Below are 18,528 nucleotides of genomic sequence, written 5' to 3' on the forward strand. Positions count from 1 at the left end.
GTGCCCTGAGGGATCTGGAAAAGATTACTCTGATATTTAAAAGGTGTGTTTTCTTAGATGCAAAAAGAAAACAGTTTCACTTAAGGTAAAGGTTCCTTGTCACCCTGGCCAGATGGTTCAGTTCGTTGGGGCTTTGTCCTATATACCAAAACGGTTTTGGGTTTGATTTCTGGTCAGGGCCCATATGGGAGGAAACACATTGATGTTTCCCTCTCTCCCTTCCTCTCTCTTTCAAATCAATAAACATATACTCAGGTGAGAATTAAAAAAAAAAAAGATTGACATTTGTCAAAGAAGCTATAGGACTGGGACAGGACTATCCTCCATGACCAGCTTTTAATTAGGAATTTTTATGTTCAGCTCACCCCACGTGGTTACTTTCGGCCTCTGAGTTTGTAAGGCCACCATGCAGGCCTCCCCTGAGTTTCTCAGGTTTAGTATGTGTCCCATTTTTCATCCACATGAGGTCTGCGTTTACATGAGAGACAGGCTCAGTCCCCCTATGATTAGGTGACTTACAGCACCACCTCCATCACCTGTCCTTGTCTGACCTCTCCTCTTCTCTTGTTGCCTCTCCCTGGAGACCAGGCTTCATATTCTCCCTGCACATGGAGGCTTTGAGTCTGCCATCATTTCATTTTAGTGTTTATTTGTCTCCACTGGGAGTTTCCCGGGCATCCCAGACACCCCAGTACCCTGCTCAGGGCTGGCCCAGAGCAGGCGCTCAGTACAGCCCACTCCACTGAGCAGAGAGGCCTTCTGTGGCATTGAATATTCCATGTGCTTAATGTGAACGAATAGAGTGGATAAAGCAGTAACCAACATCCACCGTCAGCCAATGGAGCCTTTGAACACTCTGCCCAGCACCAGGTAACTCCAGGGAAGACCCAGCTGAAGGAGCACTGAGTCACCATGAGGCTGCCCCTTCCAGAAGCCACCAGCAGGCCCCACATAATAGCAAGGAGCCCAGCTTTAATTAAAGAGGCAATTTAGAGTGAACATGCCCACAGGATGTGCGTCTATTGTGTGGGCTCCCAGTCACCCAGGGGAGGGGCTGGAGGAACAATTAAATCCACTTGCCCCTCTATTATGGATCCCAGGGCAGCAATTCTGGGTGAAAGAAACAATTAAGGTGGAAACAGGTTGTGTTGTCTGGTGATGAGTGTTGGTGCAGGAGTCCCTGGGCCCTGGGGCTGGCAGAGCTAATCCACGAGCACAAAGAGGACCCCCCAGAACTCCCAGAGGTGGTCCCCAGGTATGTCTGGGGTCACTGTGCATCACGCCATGGGAGGTTTTGTACCAAGGAGCTGGAGAAATGAAAAAACAAACAAACAAAAATAGTTTTTCAAATAAGAGGACTTGGGTTGAAGAAAAGGGTGGCAGACAAAATGCAGTGACACAGTGGCCTAGGGCCCAGGGGACCTTGGTCTCCACTGCTTTGACCTCAGGATTTCCAAGGAGGAGGGATTTCTCAGCCTGGGGCCCTGGGCACAGAAAAGCTGCATTCCTGGGACAAGCCAGGCAGGTATGGTCCCTGGTTCTCAAACTGGGGCCCTCTGGCCCAGCCCTACCCACAGGAGCCTGTGGTCGGCCTTCACAGGGACCGGTTTTAAAGAGGGAATGCACTGCTGTCATGTAAGCATGGAACATTGTCATGTCAAAGTCAAGATGCAGGTTTCTCATGAAAAATCAGAAGACCAAGCAAACTGGGCCTTAACATTCAACAACTGGCTGGCAGTGTAAGATTCCTTTTGAAAGCTATTGCCTCTCTCTCTCTCTCTCTCTCTTTGATGAAGGAAGTCACAATATGGAAAAGTCCATTTGTCAAAGAACAACAGCCAGTAAAAAGCTGAGGCCTTCAGTCAATACCCCACAAGGAACTGAATCCTGCCAACAACCACACAATTTTGGAAACAGATTCCGCCCCCCGCCCCACTCTCTCTCTCTCTTCCCCCACCTCTCTCTTTCTCTCCTTTCTGTATATATTCTTCTCACTCTCCCCAAGGCCTCCAGCCCTCATCCTTCACTTCTGTCAGACGCCTGGCCCCTGGAGGATTGGACACAAGTCCTTGTTAGAACTCATCCCTCCTCAGCACATGCCCAGCCCCGAGTAGGCCCTGCTCAGCACATGGGCACATGGGTGGCAGAAGAAAGTGACCAGAGCCAAACCCCATGACTAAAGAAGCCCCCAGATACCATCCCTATGTGCTGTAAATGTTGATCATTAACTATTTGCCCCACAGTATGTCAAAGTCAATGACAGGAACTTGAAATTGTGACCAAGGCATTCGGGAATGCTGACACCCCTCTATGAAACGAGGAGGTGACTCCTTATTCAGATCAGAACTTTCAAGCTTCAAAAGTGAGAGTCTCCTGTGAGCTCTCGTGGCTTTTGCTTCCTCAGGAAGCCGAGACCCTGTATCCTGCAATCACCTGAGAAGCTACAAATACTACTCCAGCAGCATCCTCTACCCCGACGGCTTCCTGGGCTACCCGTGTGCCTCCTACGAGGAGTTTCAGGAGGTGGGTCTCCCCAGGGGCCTGGGGAGGGTGGGGTGGCTCTGTGGTTGTTGGTTTTGTCCCTGTGGCTTGGAACAGAGCAGAGATGTAACTCCAGGATTAGTAAGAGGAGGTGCTGGTAACGCTGAGCCTCGCAGAGCCTTCTTTCTCCAGGGAGCGGGGTGGGCAGGCGACAGATGGCACAGACCTGACCTGAGGGGTCCTTCACTAGATCCCCAACTTTTCATTCCGAATAATTCTCAAAGGATGCCTGGACGGCATGGGTGAGATGGATGCATTAATCAATGGACGGAGGGTAGATGGACAGATGAATAGAAAGATGATTAGATGGATGAGTGGATGATTGAAGGAGGGAGGGAGGGATGGATGGGAAGATGAATTGATCAATTGAGTGAGTGAATGAGTGAAAGGCCTACCACTCACAGACAAATTTTTGTTTTTCCACCAGAATGGCTGTTTTCCTTGTCCAGTCACAGGATGCCCCAAAATGGGGCACTATGCTGACCAATTTCAGGGCAACACCAGCGCCGTGGGACAAACGTTTTTTCTGAACACAGGAGAGAGTGGTAACTTTACTCGTAAGTTTCCATTGTGACCACTTAAAAGCTGCAAATGATTTTAAAAGGTGTATCAACCTTGTTAGTTAGGACCCTTGGTAGCAATGGATAGAAACTCAACACCAGCCAGCTTAAATGATAATGGAAGGACGGTAGAATGGCATTTGTCTTGCCTCTCACGTTCACCCCTTTGACCAATAATCCTGACCAGTGGAGTAGGTCGACCATGAATGGCCCAGGCTGGTCACATGTCCACCCAACCCTGTGGCAGGAAGGACGGATCCATGAACAGAAGAAGGCAAGATGGGGCATAGGCACCCTGTGATTACCCACCATGCTAGTCCCCCTGTTTACACACACGTGAGCATGCTGTGTTTTTGTGTGTGTGTGTTATTTTGCGCAGCTTCTCACTTAAAAAGAGGATAGTAAAAGCATCAAGATTTGTTTGTTATAATTAATATTACATGATGGCTGAACAGAAAAGCATGTATTTTCCAAGGGAGTTTTACATTGAAAAACATTTATGTAGCACTTCACCAAACACTGCTTTCTGACAGTATTTCATGTAATATTCATTCAATGCGACACTTAGCATAAACGATAACAGTTGGGAGTATCTATAAAGTCTTACAAGAATATTCCTTTAAGTCAGAATGCACCTTAGGAAAATGCTTGCATGTGTGCGGGAGACAGTATTCAAGGATGTTCACCTAAGCACTAATTTTAATACCAAAAGAACGCGGGGATTAAGCTAGATATCCACCACTTGTTAAAAAACCACATCCTCCCTCTATGTAACCATTCAAGGAAGGATCTAGAAAACCTCTAGGGCATATTAAGTAAACAGGCAAATATCAAACCATCACGTAATATATCCTGTTCCAGTCAGGGTCTCTGCAGAAGACAGAGCTCATTCAAGTGGTTCAACGAGGAGACCTCACTGGAGGGCCCGCTTTTGGAGGAGGGGACAGGGTTGAAAGAACAAAGGAGGGATGCTGAGGCGCCCAGAATCTAGTGGCTGCGGGGCTCCAGGAATGGAGTGAAGGCAGCTACTGCCAGAACCTGGTACTAGAGCAAGGAGGCTGCAGGGGAGCAAGCACCTCCATCTCCTTCCTCATGCCGCCGCTGGCCCGTGCAAACCTCTGATGAGCTGAACCCAAGGGAAAGCCAGTGGCAAGGACCCCTGGGGAGGCCGACCTTATGGAGCACAGGGCTGGACAAGGAAGGGCGGTGACTCAGTCTGGCTGGGTGATGGATGGAGAGAATAGAGAAGAGCAGTGCATATTATTTACGGAATGGGAAAAAGCCTATATATTTTTATAAATGTGAAAGATGAAGGGAGAGGGAGGAAAAAATAGAAACATCAATGAGGAGAGAGAATCATTGATCACTACACCCCCTACAGGGGATCAAGCCTGAAACTCGGGCTTGTGCCATGACCAGGAATCAAACCATGACCTCCTGATTCATGGGTCAACACTGACCCATTGAGCCATACCATACAGGCAAAAGCCTAACTTTTATACATTCATATATGTGTGTGTGTAAATGCTCACAGAAAGCTCTAGGTCAGGGTATCCAAACAGCTCTACTGGAATCCGGGACTGGATCACTTGTTATTGGGGGGCTGTCCTGTGCATTACAGTATGTTTAGCAAATACGTGGCCTTTACCAGCGAGATGCCACGAGCCCTGCACCCACCCACCCCATTCCCTGGGTGGGACAATCAAGAACATCTCCAGACAATGCCAATTGTCCCCGGGCAGCGAATCACCTCGCTGGGGTTGGTTAAGTCTACAGACAAACTGGGAAGACCCTGAGATGAAGGGCAGGTAGACAGAGCACTGAGAAAGGGTTTATTCATTTTTAAATAATTATCTGTGTTGTTTTTCCACTGAGAATATGTGCATGGCATGGGAAAATAACAAAAATAAAAAACAAAGAAGGCAACAGTAAGTGATTTATCCAAATGTGGGAGACCAGTCATCTCCCTCTCCCAGTGGTCTTTCTGGTACAGTCAGTGGTGGGCACCTGGGTACCCGGGTATAGTAACCAGCCACCCTCCATCCATCGGAACACACACCTGGCTGGGTTGGGAAGAGATTATGCTGAGCTGCAATATTTACTTCCCCCTGAGTCCCTCACCCCACCTACCATCAGAATTCCTGGGACCCCAACTGCATTGAAGGAAACAACCATTCATATTCGCCCCTAACTTCCACTCATGGGGGATTCAGAGCTTGGAACAAGAATGCTCCCATGGGTCATTTTTTTTTCCCAACAAGATGAGTTCATTGAACTGATAGTATCTTTTCTTTGCACAGGTTGGAGATACAGGGTATCAGTCACACTGGCTGGAAAAAAGACAAGGAGTGGGTCCTTCAGGATTGCTTTATATGGAAGCAATGGAAACTCAAAGCAATATGAAATTTTCAAGTAAGTTTGACAGTAAAGTGAAATCACCATACTTTCCCTAATAGATTATTAATGCAAGATTGGATGTAAACTTCTACATACATCTAGCCAAACAGAACCTTTGAATCCTAGAATGTCAGAGCCAGAAGGAAGTCTCTTAGCATCTAATTCAAATACCCCATAGGAGAAGAGGGAGGCCCAGAGAGGAAGCACTCACGATTTTAAAGGCTGACTCCTTCTGGATTGCCAGTCACTGCTTCCTTCCTGCTTAAGTTGTGGGGTTGTTCTTGTTGTTGTTTTTAATTATTTAAAATTTTATTTCAGAGAAAGGAAGGGAGAGGTAGAGAGAGAAACATCAATGATGAGAGAGAATCATTGATCACCTGCCTCCTGCACACACCCTACTGGGGATAGAACCCAAAACCTGGGCATGTGCCCTGACCAGGAATTGAACTGTGACCTCCTGGTTCATGAGTCCACACTCTACCACTGAGCCACATCAGTGGTAGAGTTTTATGAATATCATGTTCTCCTTAGACAAAGCACATTTATATGGCAACTCCTTCCCATCCCACACACACATTCCATCCCCCACTCGTGCTGTGTTCCACGTGACACCTGAAGCTAGCTTCCTGTTGATATGGTAGCCGCAGCTCTAGCTCTTGTGGGTATATGAGGCGCTTGGTAAAAATGTGTTGGATAAGTCTGCTGTACAGTTAGATTCTGTTTTTGCACTAAGTTTGCATAATAATTTTCATGTTAAGTTAAAGTTCTTTGACTACTTGCTATGCTACATATGAGATGCCCACAGATGACCCTTGCTGAAGCACATGCATCTTTAAACAAAGATAAAGACACCTTCATGAAATTAAAAAGTCAATATGCCGCCCCAAGTAGTGGACTTCCCTCTAGGTACCAATCAAGACAGTGGACATCTAGAGTCCAGTATTATTCTAAACGTGTGTTCTTCACAGATACGTTTGTGTTTTAGCAACCCTGGATGTGTATGGAGGCAGTGAAGGGAATTGCAGAAAGCCAACACCAGCAGCCATTGTTTGGAGTAACAACAGGTTGCTAACACTCTAGTATTCATCTATCCAGCTGATAGAACACTTTATGTCTATGTTTGCAGAGGATCCCTCAAACCAGATGCAAAACATGTGCGTGACATTGATGTGGACATCAATCTTGGAAAAATCCAGAAGGTTAAGTTCCTCTCCGACAACCATTGGCTAAATATCTTCCGGGACAAACTGGGGGCTTCGAAAATCACAGTGCAAAGTGGAGAATATGGGACTAAGTGAGTATATTTTACTCTACCTAAGTCTTGTTTCTGTATTTCCTTATCAATCTATCTGTGAAAACATACATGCATACATTCAATCACCCAACCATCCACCTAAATATCCTTCTACCCACCCATTCCTTCATCCCTTTCTCTCCATCCACTTATCCATGCAGCCATTCATCTACCCTACTATTCCTCTCAACTCTGCATCTTTCCATCTATCCATCTGATTTACTTGGAAAAATCAATCATTGTTTTCCTTAAGCCAAATTCAACTTGGCTGGAGCAAGACATCAATTGTAAGGCATAGGTTCGAGAAACAGGCCAATTGGAGACTCTGTTTTATCTCAAACAAGAAGGAATGTACCTGGGCAGTAGCTGTAGGAAATCTCGGGTTTATTTCCTTTGGGTGCATTTATTCATACAAATTGTTTTGTTTGGAGACTGTGGCCTGAGAGGAATATAGACTGTGTGAGCATCTAGCTCGCAGTGGCAAGCTCCTCTCTTGCTGAAAGGATGGAATCTTACTTGGTGAGAGTAGAGAGAGAACATACCAGTGTTTACAATATGGCAAGAAAATAGGTGACCTTAAAAGAGGATAATAGAAAACAACGGATGTCAGGGTCTAAAGGAAACTCAGAGATCACCTCTCACCTGCTCTTATGTTAAGGTGAGAAGATAACATGTCTATGGCCACCCAGGAAAGCTAGAGGGAAGAGTATTTGCAAACTATTTTCAAAAACACATACGAAGACCTTGCTCAGCTGCATGACTTAGCTGTGCTGACAGTACATGGTCATAGTCCCCATTCCTGGGCGTGGTGCTGGAAGGGTCAGAGGTCACTGCGGCTGTGCCAGTACTTTGTTTATTCAAGAGCAGAGCTTGAGCCTGAGGTACGACCAGGACTTGGACCCCATTCCTCTGACCTCCAATCCAGCCACATTCTGCAGCTGAGCCCTGAGGGAGGCTCGTCTTTAGCCAAAGACGCCCACAGGAAAAGTAGGAGGCCAGGTCTCCTGCATCTCATGGCTGGGTTGTTGCCCCAACTGGGCCGGCTTTACCCTCTTCAGGAGTGACATCCCTCCATGGTCTTCCCCCCCCGCCAACATCTCTATGGAGATATAATTTTCATAGCCTGTGTTCACCCATTTAAAGTATATACTTCAGTGATTTTTAGTATATGTGCAGAGTTGTGGAATCATTTCTAAAGTCAATTTTAGAACATTTCATCACCCTTCCCAAAAAAAACCACACCTATCAGCCATCATCCCATAACCTCCCACCCCTTTTCTCCAGACCTATGCAACCTGTTTTCTATTTCGATAGATGTTCCTATTCTGGACATTTCATATAAAAGGACAATATATATAGTTCTTTGTGACTGGCTTTTTTCACATAGCATAGTATGTAAAAGGATCATCCATGTTATAACATGTATCAGTACTTTTTTCCTTTTTTCTTGCCAAATAATATTCTCTTATATGGATATACCACCTTTTATTTATCCATTCAGCTGTTGATGGACATCAGGGATGTTACCACTTTGGGGCTATTATGAATAATGCTGCTGTGGAAATTTATGTACAAGTTTTTGTGTGGACATATGTTTTCATTTCTCTTGGGTACATACCTAGGAGCGGAATTGCTAGCCTATGTGGTAACTACTAGTTTAACCTTTAGAAGAACTGCCAGACTGTTTTCCAAAGTAGCTGGCACATTTTCCGTTCCCAGTAGCAATGTATGAAGGACACCCCAGGTTCTGAACTCTAGGGAAAGTCCCCTGTTGGCAGGTGGGGCACCCCAGTCCCCAAATTCATTGCAAGGCCCACCCAAAGCCACAGTTTTTGAAAATCTGTGGTTGACACAGCTGATTCACCTTCAGCTTGTTAAAAGGCCACAGGAGGAGAGGGTGTTCTTTAAGGGGTTTTGCTTAGTAGAACCACCTGGACTCTGCATGGTGTAACCAAGCCTTTCATTCAAAAATGTCTGAACTCCAGGGTTTGGCTAAATGCTGTTTACTCACCTGAGGTGACATTTCCACAAGCTGCCAAGCCTCACGCTGAACATGTTCTCCTCCGCAGGTATCATTTTTGCAGTGGCAATACGCTTAAAGAAAACCAGTTACAGACCCTTCTCCCTTGTTAAAAATGTGGTGCTCTTGCCCTAACCGGTTTGGCTCAGTGGATAGAGTGTCGGCCTGCAGACTGAAGGGTCCCAGGTTTGATTCCAGTCAATGGCATGTTCCTTGGTTGTGGGCACATCCCTAGTAGCAGGAGACAGCTGATAGATGTTTCTGACTCTCTATCCCTCTCCCCTCCTCTCTTCCAAAAATCAATAAAGTATATTTAAAGAAAAAAAATGTGCTGCTCTCGTGTATCTTTGTGGCAATAAATTTTTAAAGCCCTCGGGTTGACATTGAGGTGTTAGTTTGACATCCTCCTAGTTCTGGAATCTCGAGACCTTGGACCTCGAAGGTTTCCGACAAGGACCTATTTCACTGCAGCAGACCAAGCTTTTGAATGCTGGACAGTGCTTCCGGAAAGAGAATTTTAGGAAACACAAAGAGGAAGGGAGCCGGCTCTCTGTCCTGCTAGGAAGTAGAGAGGCGCCCCCTAAAGGGAAGGGAGAGCTCCTTCTGCCTCATTCTCAGGACCTTGGGGTGTCCCCTGGTTCCCTTTGAGCGCCCACCACACCTGTCACACAGCCTTTCAGGGAATTGCTAAATGAAGCCATTTCTTAATGCTAAGAATTAAATGGTGATGCTCTCACTCCTGCTCAACAGGCGAACCCTGCTCCACCATCCCCGGCCCCTGAAAGTGACACCCTCCACCTCACCAGCCTATCCAACTCCCCGGGTTCCCAGGAGCGAGTGGGCAGGTCGGCCGGGGGTCAGTGGGAGGCCAGGGGTTAGGGCAGAGGCCAGGCTAGAAGGCCCACACGCCACACACATCACAGAAGGATGTTAGATGCATGCATATTTACAATAAGAAAAGTTTGGAGACCATTTCTATGCCCATCAGCAGGGACGAGCACACCACATCCATCCCTTGGTGGCATCTGTGAAGCCCCATGAAGATTAAAGAGACTCTTTCTATACTATCTATAATAATAAAAGCATAATATGCTAATTAGATCAGAAGTCCTTCATGCTAATTAGACCAGACGTCCTTTCGGACGACCTTCTGGATAAAGTCGGGGCTGTGACAGAAGCCTGGGACCCGGGTGCCAGAGGGAAGCCAGTGCCAGCAGCCGGGGGAGGGAAGGCCTACTCTTGAACGAATTACATGCTTTGGGCCTCTAGTTAGACCATAATATCCAAATTATTTTTACACTGTAAAAAGCAGGGTAAGAACGGTGTTTTGTAGGCTACCAGCTGTGGAAGTGGGGCTGGGGTATATGAGATAGGTGCACACATATTGCTGGAAAAACCTCAAGTTGTTCCTGGGAGAGGAACTGGGGGACTGGGGGCAAGGCTGGAAGAAGTACCTTGTGTAAGAATACTCCCTGGCTCATTTGCATTGGGTGCCATGTGCAAATTCACGTTTTTAAGGCCCTCACCCTCCAATGGCTCAGAGGTACACATGCCACCCAGGCTGCTCTTCTATGGGGTCAGATCCCTCCCTCTAGGACAGTGGTTTTCAACCTTACTAATGCCCTTTAATACAGTTCCTCATGTTGTGGTGACCCCCCAACCATAAAATTATTTTCGTTGCTACTTCATAACTGTAATTTTGCTACTGTAAACAATATGTAATTATATATGTGTTTTCCGATGGTCTTAGGTGACCCCTGTGAAAGGGTCATTCGACCCCCACAGGGGTTGCAACCCACAGGTTGAGAACCGCTGCTTTAGGATGTTAAAAGCTGGGCAGGCAACACGTGGAAGTAATGATGAGCTTTTCAAACAGGACAGAACTGCATGGTCTACATTAGAACAAGCCACACAGGTGCCCTGAGAAAGATGGTGGCAAAGGACCGCGGGTGGGAGGTTTCAGACATGACCTGCAGCCAACTTGGCTCCACCATTTTGTTGTTGTTGTTAATCCTCATCCAAAACCATTTTTCCCATTGATTTTTAAAGAGAGTGGAAGGGAGAGGGAAGGAGAGAGAAAAAAACATCCATATGAGAGAGACGCATTGAGGGTTGTCTCCAATAAGCACCCCAACCAAGGTCAGGGATGGAAAATGCAACCCTTGAATGTGCCCTTGACCAGTAATTGAACCTGAGACCCTTTGGTGGTCTAACCACTAGAACACTGGCCGGGGCCTGGGCTCTAGTCTGAAAAATCATTTCCAAAACGTGACCCCAGAACCCAGAGGATGGCAAACTAACACCTCAATGTCAACCCGAGGGCATTAAAAATTTATTACCACAAAGATAAAAGAGAGCACCACATTTTTTAAAAATATACTTTATTGATTTTTTTTTGCAGAGTGGAAGGGAGAAGGATAGAGAGTCAGAAACACTGATCAGCTGCCTCCTGCTACTGGCGACGTTCCCACAACCAACTACTGGAGATGTGCCCACAACCAAGGTACATGCCACCGGAATCAAACTTGGGACCCTTCAGTCTGCAGGCCGACACTCTATCCACTGAGCCAAACCAATTAGGGCAAGAGCACCACATTTTTAACAAGGAAGAAGGGACTGTAACTGGTGTTCTTTCACGGTGTCGCCACTGCAAAAATGATACCTGCGGAGGAGAACATGTTCAGCGTGAGGCTTGGCAGCTTGTGGAAATGTCACCTCAGGTGAGTAAACAGCATTTAGCCAAACCCTGGAGTTCAGACCTTTTGACTGAAAGGGCTTGGTTACACCATGCAGAGTCCAGGTGGTTCTACTAAGCAAAACCCCTTAAAGAACACCCTCTCCTCCTGTGGCCTTTTAACAAGCTGAAGGTGAATCAGCTGTGTCAACCACAGATTTTCAAAATCTGTGGATTTGGGTGGCCCTGGCAATGAATTTGGGGTGCCCCACCTGCCAAGAGGGGACTTTCCCTAGAGTTCAGAACCTGGGGGGTCCTTCATACATTGCTTCTGGGAAGGGAAAATGTGGCAGCCACTTTGGGAAACCGTCTGGCAGTTCTTGGTTAAACATATTGGTTATCACATAGGCTAGCAATTCCGCTCCTAGGTATGTACCCAAGAGAAATGAAAACATATGTCCACACAAAAACTTGTACATAAATGTTCACAGCAGCATTATTCATAATAGCCCCAAAGTGGTAACATCCCTGATGTCCATCAACAGCTGAATGGATAAATAAAAGGTGGTATATCCATATAAGAGAATATTATTTGGCAGTAAAAAGGAATAAAGTACTGATACATGTCACAACCTGGATGAACCTTGAACATATTATGCTACATGAAAAAATCCAGTCACAAAGGACTATAAATATTGCCTTTTATATGAAATGTTCAGAATAGGAACATCTATCAAAACATAAAGCAGGTTGCCCAGGGCTGGAGAAAAGGGGTGGGAGGTTATGGGATGATGGCTGATATGTGGGGGTGTTTTTGAGAAGGGTGATGAAGTGTTCTAAAATTGACCTTGGAAATGATTCCACAACACTGCACATACACTAAAAATCACTGAAGTATATACTTTAAATGGGTGAACACAGGCTATGAAAATTATATCTCAATAGAGATGTTGGCGGGGGGAAGACTATGGAGGGATGTCACTCCTGAAGAGGGTAAAGCCCGCCCAGTTGGGGCAACAACCCAGCCATGAGGTGCAGAACACCTGGCCTCCTCCTTTTCCTGTGGGCGTCTTTGGCTAAAGACGAGCCTCCCTCAGGGCTCAGCTTCAGAATGTGGCTGGATTAGAGGTCAGAGGACTGTGGTCCAAGTCCTGGTCGTACCTCAGGCTCAAGCTCTGCTCTTGAATAAACAAAGTACTGGCACAGCCGCAGTGACCTCTGACCCTTCCAGCACCATGCCCAGGAATGGGGACTATGACCATGTACTGTCAGCACAGCTAAGTCATGCAGCTCAGCAAGGTCTTCATATGTGTTTTTGAAAATAGTTTGCAAATACTCTTCCCTCTAGCTTTCCTGGGTGGCCTTAGACACGTTATGTGACTCTGCGAATCCCCACTCTTCTCACCTTAACATGAGAGCAGGTGAGAGGTGATCTCTGAGTTTCCTTCAGACCCTGACATCTGTTGTTTTGTATCATCCTCTATTAAGGTTGCCTTTTTTCTTGCCATATTATAAACACTGTTATGTTCTCTCCCTACTCTCACCAAGTAAGATTCTATCCTCACAGCTAGAGAGGAGCTTGCCACTGGGAGCTAGATCCTCACACAGTCTGTATTCCTCTCAGGCCACAGTCTCCAAACAAAACAATTTGTATGAATAAATGCACCCAATGGAAATAAACCCGAGATTTCCTACAGCTACTGCCCGGGGGCTTTCCTTCTTGTCTGAGATAAAACAGAGTCTCCTATTGGCCTGTTTCTTGAACCTATGCCTTACAATTGATGTCTTGCTCCAGCCAAGTTGAATTTGGCTTAAGGAAAACAATGATTGATTTTTCCAAGTAAATCAGATGGATAGATGGAAAGATGCAGAGTTGAGAGGAATAGTTGAGTAGATGAATGGCTGCATGGATAAGTGGATAGGTCAGTGGTTAAGTGGATGGAGAGAAAGGAATGAAGGAATGGGTGGGTAGAAGGATATGTAGGTGGATGTGTGGGTGATTGAATGTATGCATGTATGTTTGCACAGATAGATTGATAAGGAAATACAAAAACAAGACTTAGGTGCAATGAAAGATACTCACTTAGTCCCATCTTCTCCAGTTTGCACTGTGATTTTTGAAGCCCCCAGTTTGTACCGGAACATATTTAGCCAACGTTTGTCCCAAAGGAACTTAACCTTCTGGATTTTTCCAACGTTGATGTCCACATCAATGTCACGCATATGTTTTGCATCTGGTTTGAGGGATCCTCTGCAAACATAGACATAAAGTGTTCTATCAGCTTGAGAGATGAATTCTAGGGTGTTAGCAACCTGTTTTTACTCCAAACAATGGCTGCTGCTGTTGGCTTTCTGCAATTCCCTTCACTGCCTCCATACACATCCAGGGTTGCTAAAACACAAACCTATCTGTGAAGAACACACCTTTAGAATAATACTGGACTCTAGATGTCCACTGTCTCCATTGGTACCTAGAGGGAAGTCAACTACTTGGGGCGTCGTATTGACTCATAATTTCATGAAGGAGTCGTTATCTTTGTTTAAAGATGCATGTGCTTCAGCTGGGGGCATCTGTGGGCATCTCATATGTAGCATAATGTAGTCAAAGAACTTTAACTTAACATGAAAATTATTATGCAAACTTAGTGCAAACACAGAATCTAATTTTACAGCACAGTTACCCAACACATTTTTACCAAGGGCCTCATATACTCACAAAGCTAGGCGCTGAGGCTACCATCGCAACAGGAAACTAGCTTCAGGCTTCACATGGAACACAACACAAGTGGGGGATGGAGTGTGTGTAGGATGGGAAGGAGTTGCCATATAAATGTGCCTTGTTTAAGGAGAACATGATATTCATAAAACTTAAGGAGGGCCTGGCTGGTATGGCTCAGTGATAGAGTGTGGACTCATGAACCAGGAGGTCACAGTTCAATTCCTGGTCAGGGCACATGCCCAGGTTGTGAGTTCTATCCCCAGTAGGGGGTGTGCAGGAGGCAGGTGTTCAATGATTCTCTCTCATCATTGATGTTTCTTTCTCTCTCTTACCCTCCCATCCCTTCTCTGAAATAAAATTTAAAAAAAAATTAGAAATAAAACAACAACAACCCCATAATTTAAGCAGGAAGGAAGCAGTGACTGGCCATCCAGAAGGAGTCAGCCTTTAAAATCGTGAGTGCTTCCTCTCTGAGCCTCCCTCTACTCCTATGGGGTGATTGAATTAGATGCTAAGAGACTTCCTTCTGGCTCTGACATTCTAGGATTCGGATTCAAAGGTTCTGTATGGCTAGATGTATGTAGAAGTTTATACCCAATATTGTATTAATAATCTATTAGGGAAAGTATGGTCATTTCGCTTTACTATCAAACTTACTTGAAAATTTCATATTGCTTTGAGTTTCCATTGCTTCCATATAAAGCAATCATGATGGACCCACTCATTTCCTTTTTTCCAGCCAGTGTGACTGATACCTTGTATCTCCAACCTGTGCAAAGAAAAGATACTATCAGTTCAATGAACTCATCTTGTTGAAAAAAAAATGACCCATGGGAGCATTCTTGTTCCAAGCTCTGAATCCCCCATGAGTGGGAGTTAGGGGCAAATATAATGAATGGTTTCCTTCAATGCAGTTGGGGTCCCAGGAATTCTGATGGTAGGTGGGGTGAGGGACTCAGGGGGAAGTAAATATTGCAGCTCAGCATAATCTCTTCCCAACCCAGCCAGGTATGTGTTCCGATGGGAGGGCGGCTGGTTACTATACCCCGGTACCCAGGTGCCCACCACCGACTGTACCAGAAAGACCACTGGGAGAGGGAGATGTCTGGGCTCCAACATTTGGATAAATCACTTACTGTTGCCTTCTTTGGTTTTATTTTTGTTATTTTCCCATGCCATGGACATATTCTCAGTGGGAAAATAACACAGATAATTATTTAAAAATGAATAAACTCTTTCTCAGTACTCTGTCCACCTGCCCTCCATCTCAAGGTCTTCCCAGTCTGGTCTGTAGACTTAACCGAGCCCTGCGGGGTGATTTGCTGCCCGGGGACAATTGGCATTGTCGGGAGATGTTCTTGATTGTCACACCCAGGGAATGAGGTGGGTGGGTGCAGGGCTCGTGGCATCTCGCTGGTAGAGGCCACGGATTTGCTAAACATAGTGCAATGCACAGGACAGCCCCCCAGTAACAAGTGATCCAGTCCCGGATTCCAGTAGAGCTGAGGTTGGGATACCCTGACCTAGAGCTTTCTATGAGCATTTACACACACATATATGAATGTATAAAAAGTTAGGCTTTTGCCTGTATGGTATGGCTCAATTGGACAGTGTTGACCCATGAATCAGGCAATTCCTGGTCATGGCACAAGCCCAAGTTTCGGGCTTTATCCCCAGTAGGGGGTCTGAGGGAGGCAGCCAATCAATGATTCTCTCTTCTCATTGATGTTTCTATTTTTTCCTCCCTCTCCCTTCCTCTTTGAAATTAATAAAAATATATTTTAAAATATATAGTCTTTTTCCCCTTCAGTAAAGTGTATGCACTGCTCTTCTCTATTCTCTCCATCCATCCCCTCGGCAGACTGACTCACCGCCCTTCCCTGTCCTGTCCTGTGCTCCATAAGGTCGGCCTCCCCAGGGGTCCTTGCCACTGGATTTCCCTTGGGTTCAGCCCATCAGAGGTTTGCACGGGAGGCCAGCAGCAGGAGGAGGGAGATGGAGGTGCTTGCTCCCCTGCAGCCTCCTTGCTCTAGTACCAGGTTCTGGCAGTAGCTGCCTTCACTCCATTCCTGGAGCCCAGCAACCACTAGATTCTGGGCGCCTCAGCATCCCTCGTTTGTTCTTTCAACCCTGTCCACTCCTCCAAAAGTGGGCCCTCCATTTAGTTCTCCTCATTTGAACCACTTGAATGAGCTCTGTTTTCTGCAGAGACCCTGACTGGAACACGATATATTCTGTGATGGTTTGCTATTTGCCTTTTTTACTTAATATGCCTTAGAGGTTTTCTAGATCCTTCCTTGAATGGTTACATACAGGATGTGGTTGTTTAAAAAGTGGTGGATATCTAGCTTTCTCCACCACTTGTTAAACAACCACATCCTGTATGTAACCATTCGAGGAAGGATCAGCATTTATTTTGGTACTAAAATCAATGCTGCAGTGAACATCCTTGAATACCTTCTCCCACACACATGCAAGCATATTGCTAAAGTGCATTCTGACTTAAAGGAACATGCTTGTAAGCTTTATAGATACTCCTAACTGCTATTGTGTATGCTAAGTGTCATATTGCATGAAATTCCCTGTGTAAACAGTGTTTTGTGAAGTGCTGCATAAATGTTTTTCAATGTAAAACTCCCTTGGAAAATACATGCTCTTCTTTTCAGCCATCATGTAATCCTATATTACAAAAAAGAAACATGTAAATTGACCATTGCTCCGCTATGCTCACCAGCCAATCAGGAGTGAGTGTGCAAATTAATTCAACAAAGATGGTGGAGAGCAGAGCGGGAGAGCCAGCGGCTTTGGGGGACGTGGCTCCCTCAGTCGCTCCCCCCAAGCCTCCTGGCAGAGAGCAGAGTGGGAGAGCCGGAGGATTAGAGCCATACCCCTTCAATTGCCAGACAGAGAGCAGAGCTGGAGAGCCAGCGGAGAGTGGAGTGGCTTGGAGAACTTCCCCAAGCTGCCAGAGGGAGAGCAGAGAGGGAGGGCTGGTGGCTTGGAGGACTTGGCAGAGTGGGTGGCCGTGGGATGGAGAGCACAGGGAGCACCAGGAATTCTGGGAATAGTAGTTCTGATGGCAGATGGATCTCCTAGACACTAGAGCAAAGTGAGCCTGGAGCAAGTTACTGTTGCAGTGGGGGATGGAGGGAAAGCAAAGGTGAGAGACGTAAGTAAAATCAGAGTGTCTAGGATAAATTAAAGGGAAGATATCCTAAAACTGCCAGGAAATCTCCACCAATGAAGCAAAGAAAAAAAAACATGCCTCTATTATTCTGTGAGCAACAAACCAAACTGAGTTGGGGTCTCAGACAATTCGCTCATATGATTGCAAAGACAGACAGAAATTCCAGGATTGGAGAGAGTTCCTCTGAGGGCTCCTAGATTGGAGATGGTGCAGGTCAGGCTGAGGGACCCACCACCCCCAACCCCGTGAACAAATCTTCATGCACCGGGACCTTAGTATTAATTATAATAAACAAATCTTGATGCTTTTACTATCTTCCTTTTAAGTGAGAAGCTGTGCAAAATAACACCAAAAAACACAGCATGCTCACATGTATGTAAACAGGGAGACTAGCATGGTGGGTAATCACGTGGTGCCTTTGCCCCATCTTGCCTTTTTCTATTAATGCAGTGGTTCTCAACCTTCTGGCCCTTTAAATACAGTTCCTCATGTTGTGACCCAACCGTAAAATTATTTTCGTTGCTATTTCATAACTGTAATGTTGCTACTGTTATGAATCGTAAAACACAGCATGCTCAGGTGTGTGTAAACAGGGGGACTAGCATGGTGGGTAATCACAGGGTGCCTATGCCCCATCTTGCCTTCTTCTGTTCATGGATCCGTCCTTCCTGCCACAGGGTTGGGTGGACATGTGACCAGCCTGGACCATTCACGATTGACCTACTCTGCTGGTCAGGATTATTGGTTAAAGGGGTGAACGTGAGAGGCAAGACAAATGCCATTCTACCGTCCTTCCATTATCATTTAAGCTGGCTGGTGTTGAGTTTCTATCCATTGCTACCAAGGATCCTAACTAACAAGGTTGATTCACCTTTTAAAATCATTTGCAGCTTTTAAATGGGTACAATGGAAACTTACTAGTAAAGTTACCACTCGCTCCCGTGTTCAGGAGGAAAAACGGTCCCACGGCGCTGGTGTTGCCCTGAAATTGGTCAGCATAGTGCCCCATTTTGGGGCATCCTGTGACTGGACAAGGAAAAAAACAATTCTGGTGGAAAAACAAAAATTTGTGTGTGAGTGGTAGGCCTTTCACTCATTCACTCACTCAATTGATCAATTCATCTTCCCATCCATCC

The 18,528-nt window shown here is 45.9% G+C and overlaps 2 protein-coding genes across 2 annotated transcripts in view; one reads left to right on the forward strand and one right to left on the reverse strand.

Moving 5' to 3' along the window:
• LOC102255616 (pancreatic lipase-related protein 2) overlaps positions 1-9,001 on the forward strand; it is a 12,954-nt gene extending 3,953 nt beyond the window's left edge. The window contains exons 4-8 of the mRNA XM_014546341.1: positions 2,405-2,523; positions 2,969-3,098; positions 5,402-5,513; positions 6,625-6,792; positions 8,862-9,001. Of these exons, the coding sequence (XP_014401827.1) occupies positions 2,405-2,523; positions 2,969-3,098; positions 5,402-5,513; positions 6,625-6,792; positions 8,862-8,925 (593 nt within the window). The 3' untranslated portion in view covers positions 8,926-9,001. The remainder of the gene's footprint in view (positions 1-2,404; positions 2,524-2,968; positions 3,099-5,401; positions 5,514-6,624; positions 6,793-8,861) is intronic.
• Positions 9,002-11,215: 2,214 nt separating this feature from the next.
• Positions 11,216-18,528, reverse strand: part of LOC102255917 (pancreatic lipase-related protein 2) — a 22,721-nt gene continuing 15,408 nt past the window's right edge. The window contains exons 6-9 of the mRNA XM_014546407.1: positions 18,311-18,418; positions 14,863-14,974; positions 13,570-13,737; positions 11,216-11,474 (exon numbers count right to left, since the gene is read on the reverse strand). Of these exons, the coding sequence (XP_014401893.1) occupies positions 11,411-11,474; positions 13,570-13,737; positions 14,863-14,974; positions 18,311-18,418 (452 nt within the window). The 3' untranslated portion in view covers positions 11,216-11,410. The remainder of the gene's footprint in view (positions 11,475-13,569; positions 13,738-14,862; positions 14,975-18,310; positions 18,419-18,528) is intronic.

Source organism: Myotis brandtii, unplaced genomic scaffold (genome assembly GCF_000412655.1).
Source record: "Myotis brandtii unplaced genomic scaffold, ASM41265v1 scaffold441, whole genome shotgun sequence".
Lineage (NCBI taxonomy): Eukaryota > Metazoa > Chordata > Mammalia > Chiroptera > Vespertilionidae > Myotis > Myotis brandtii.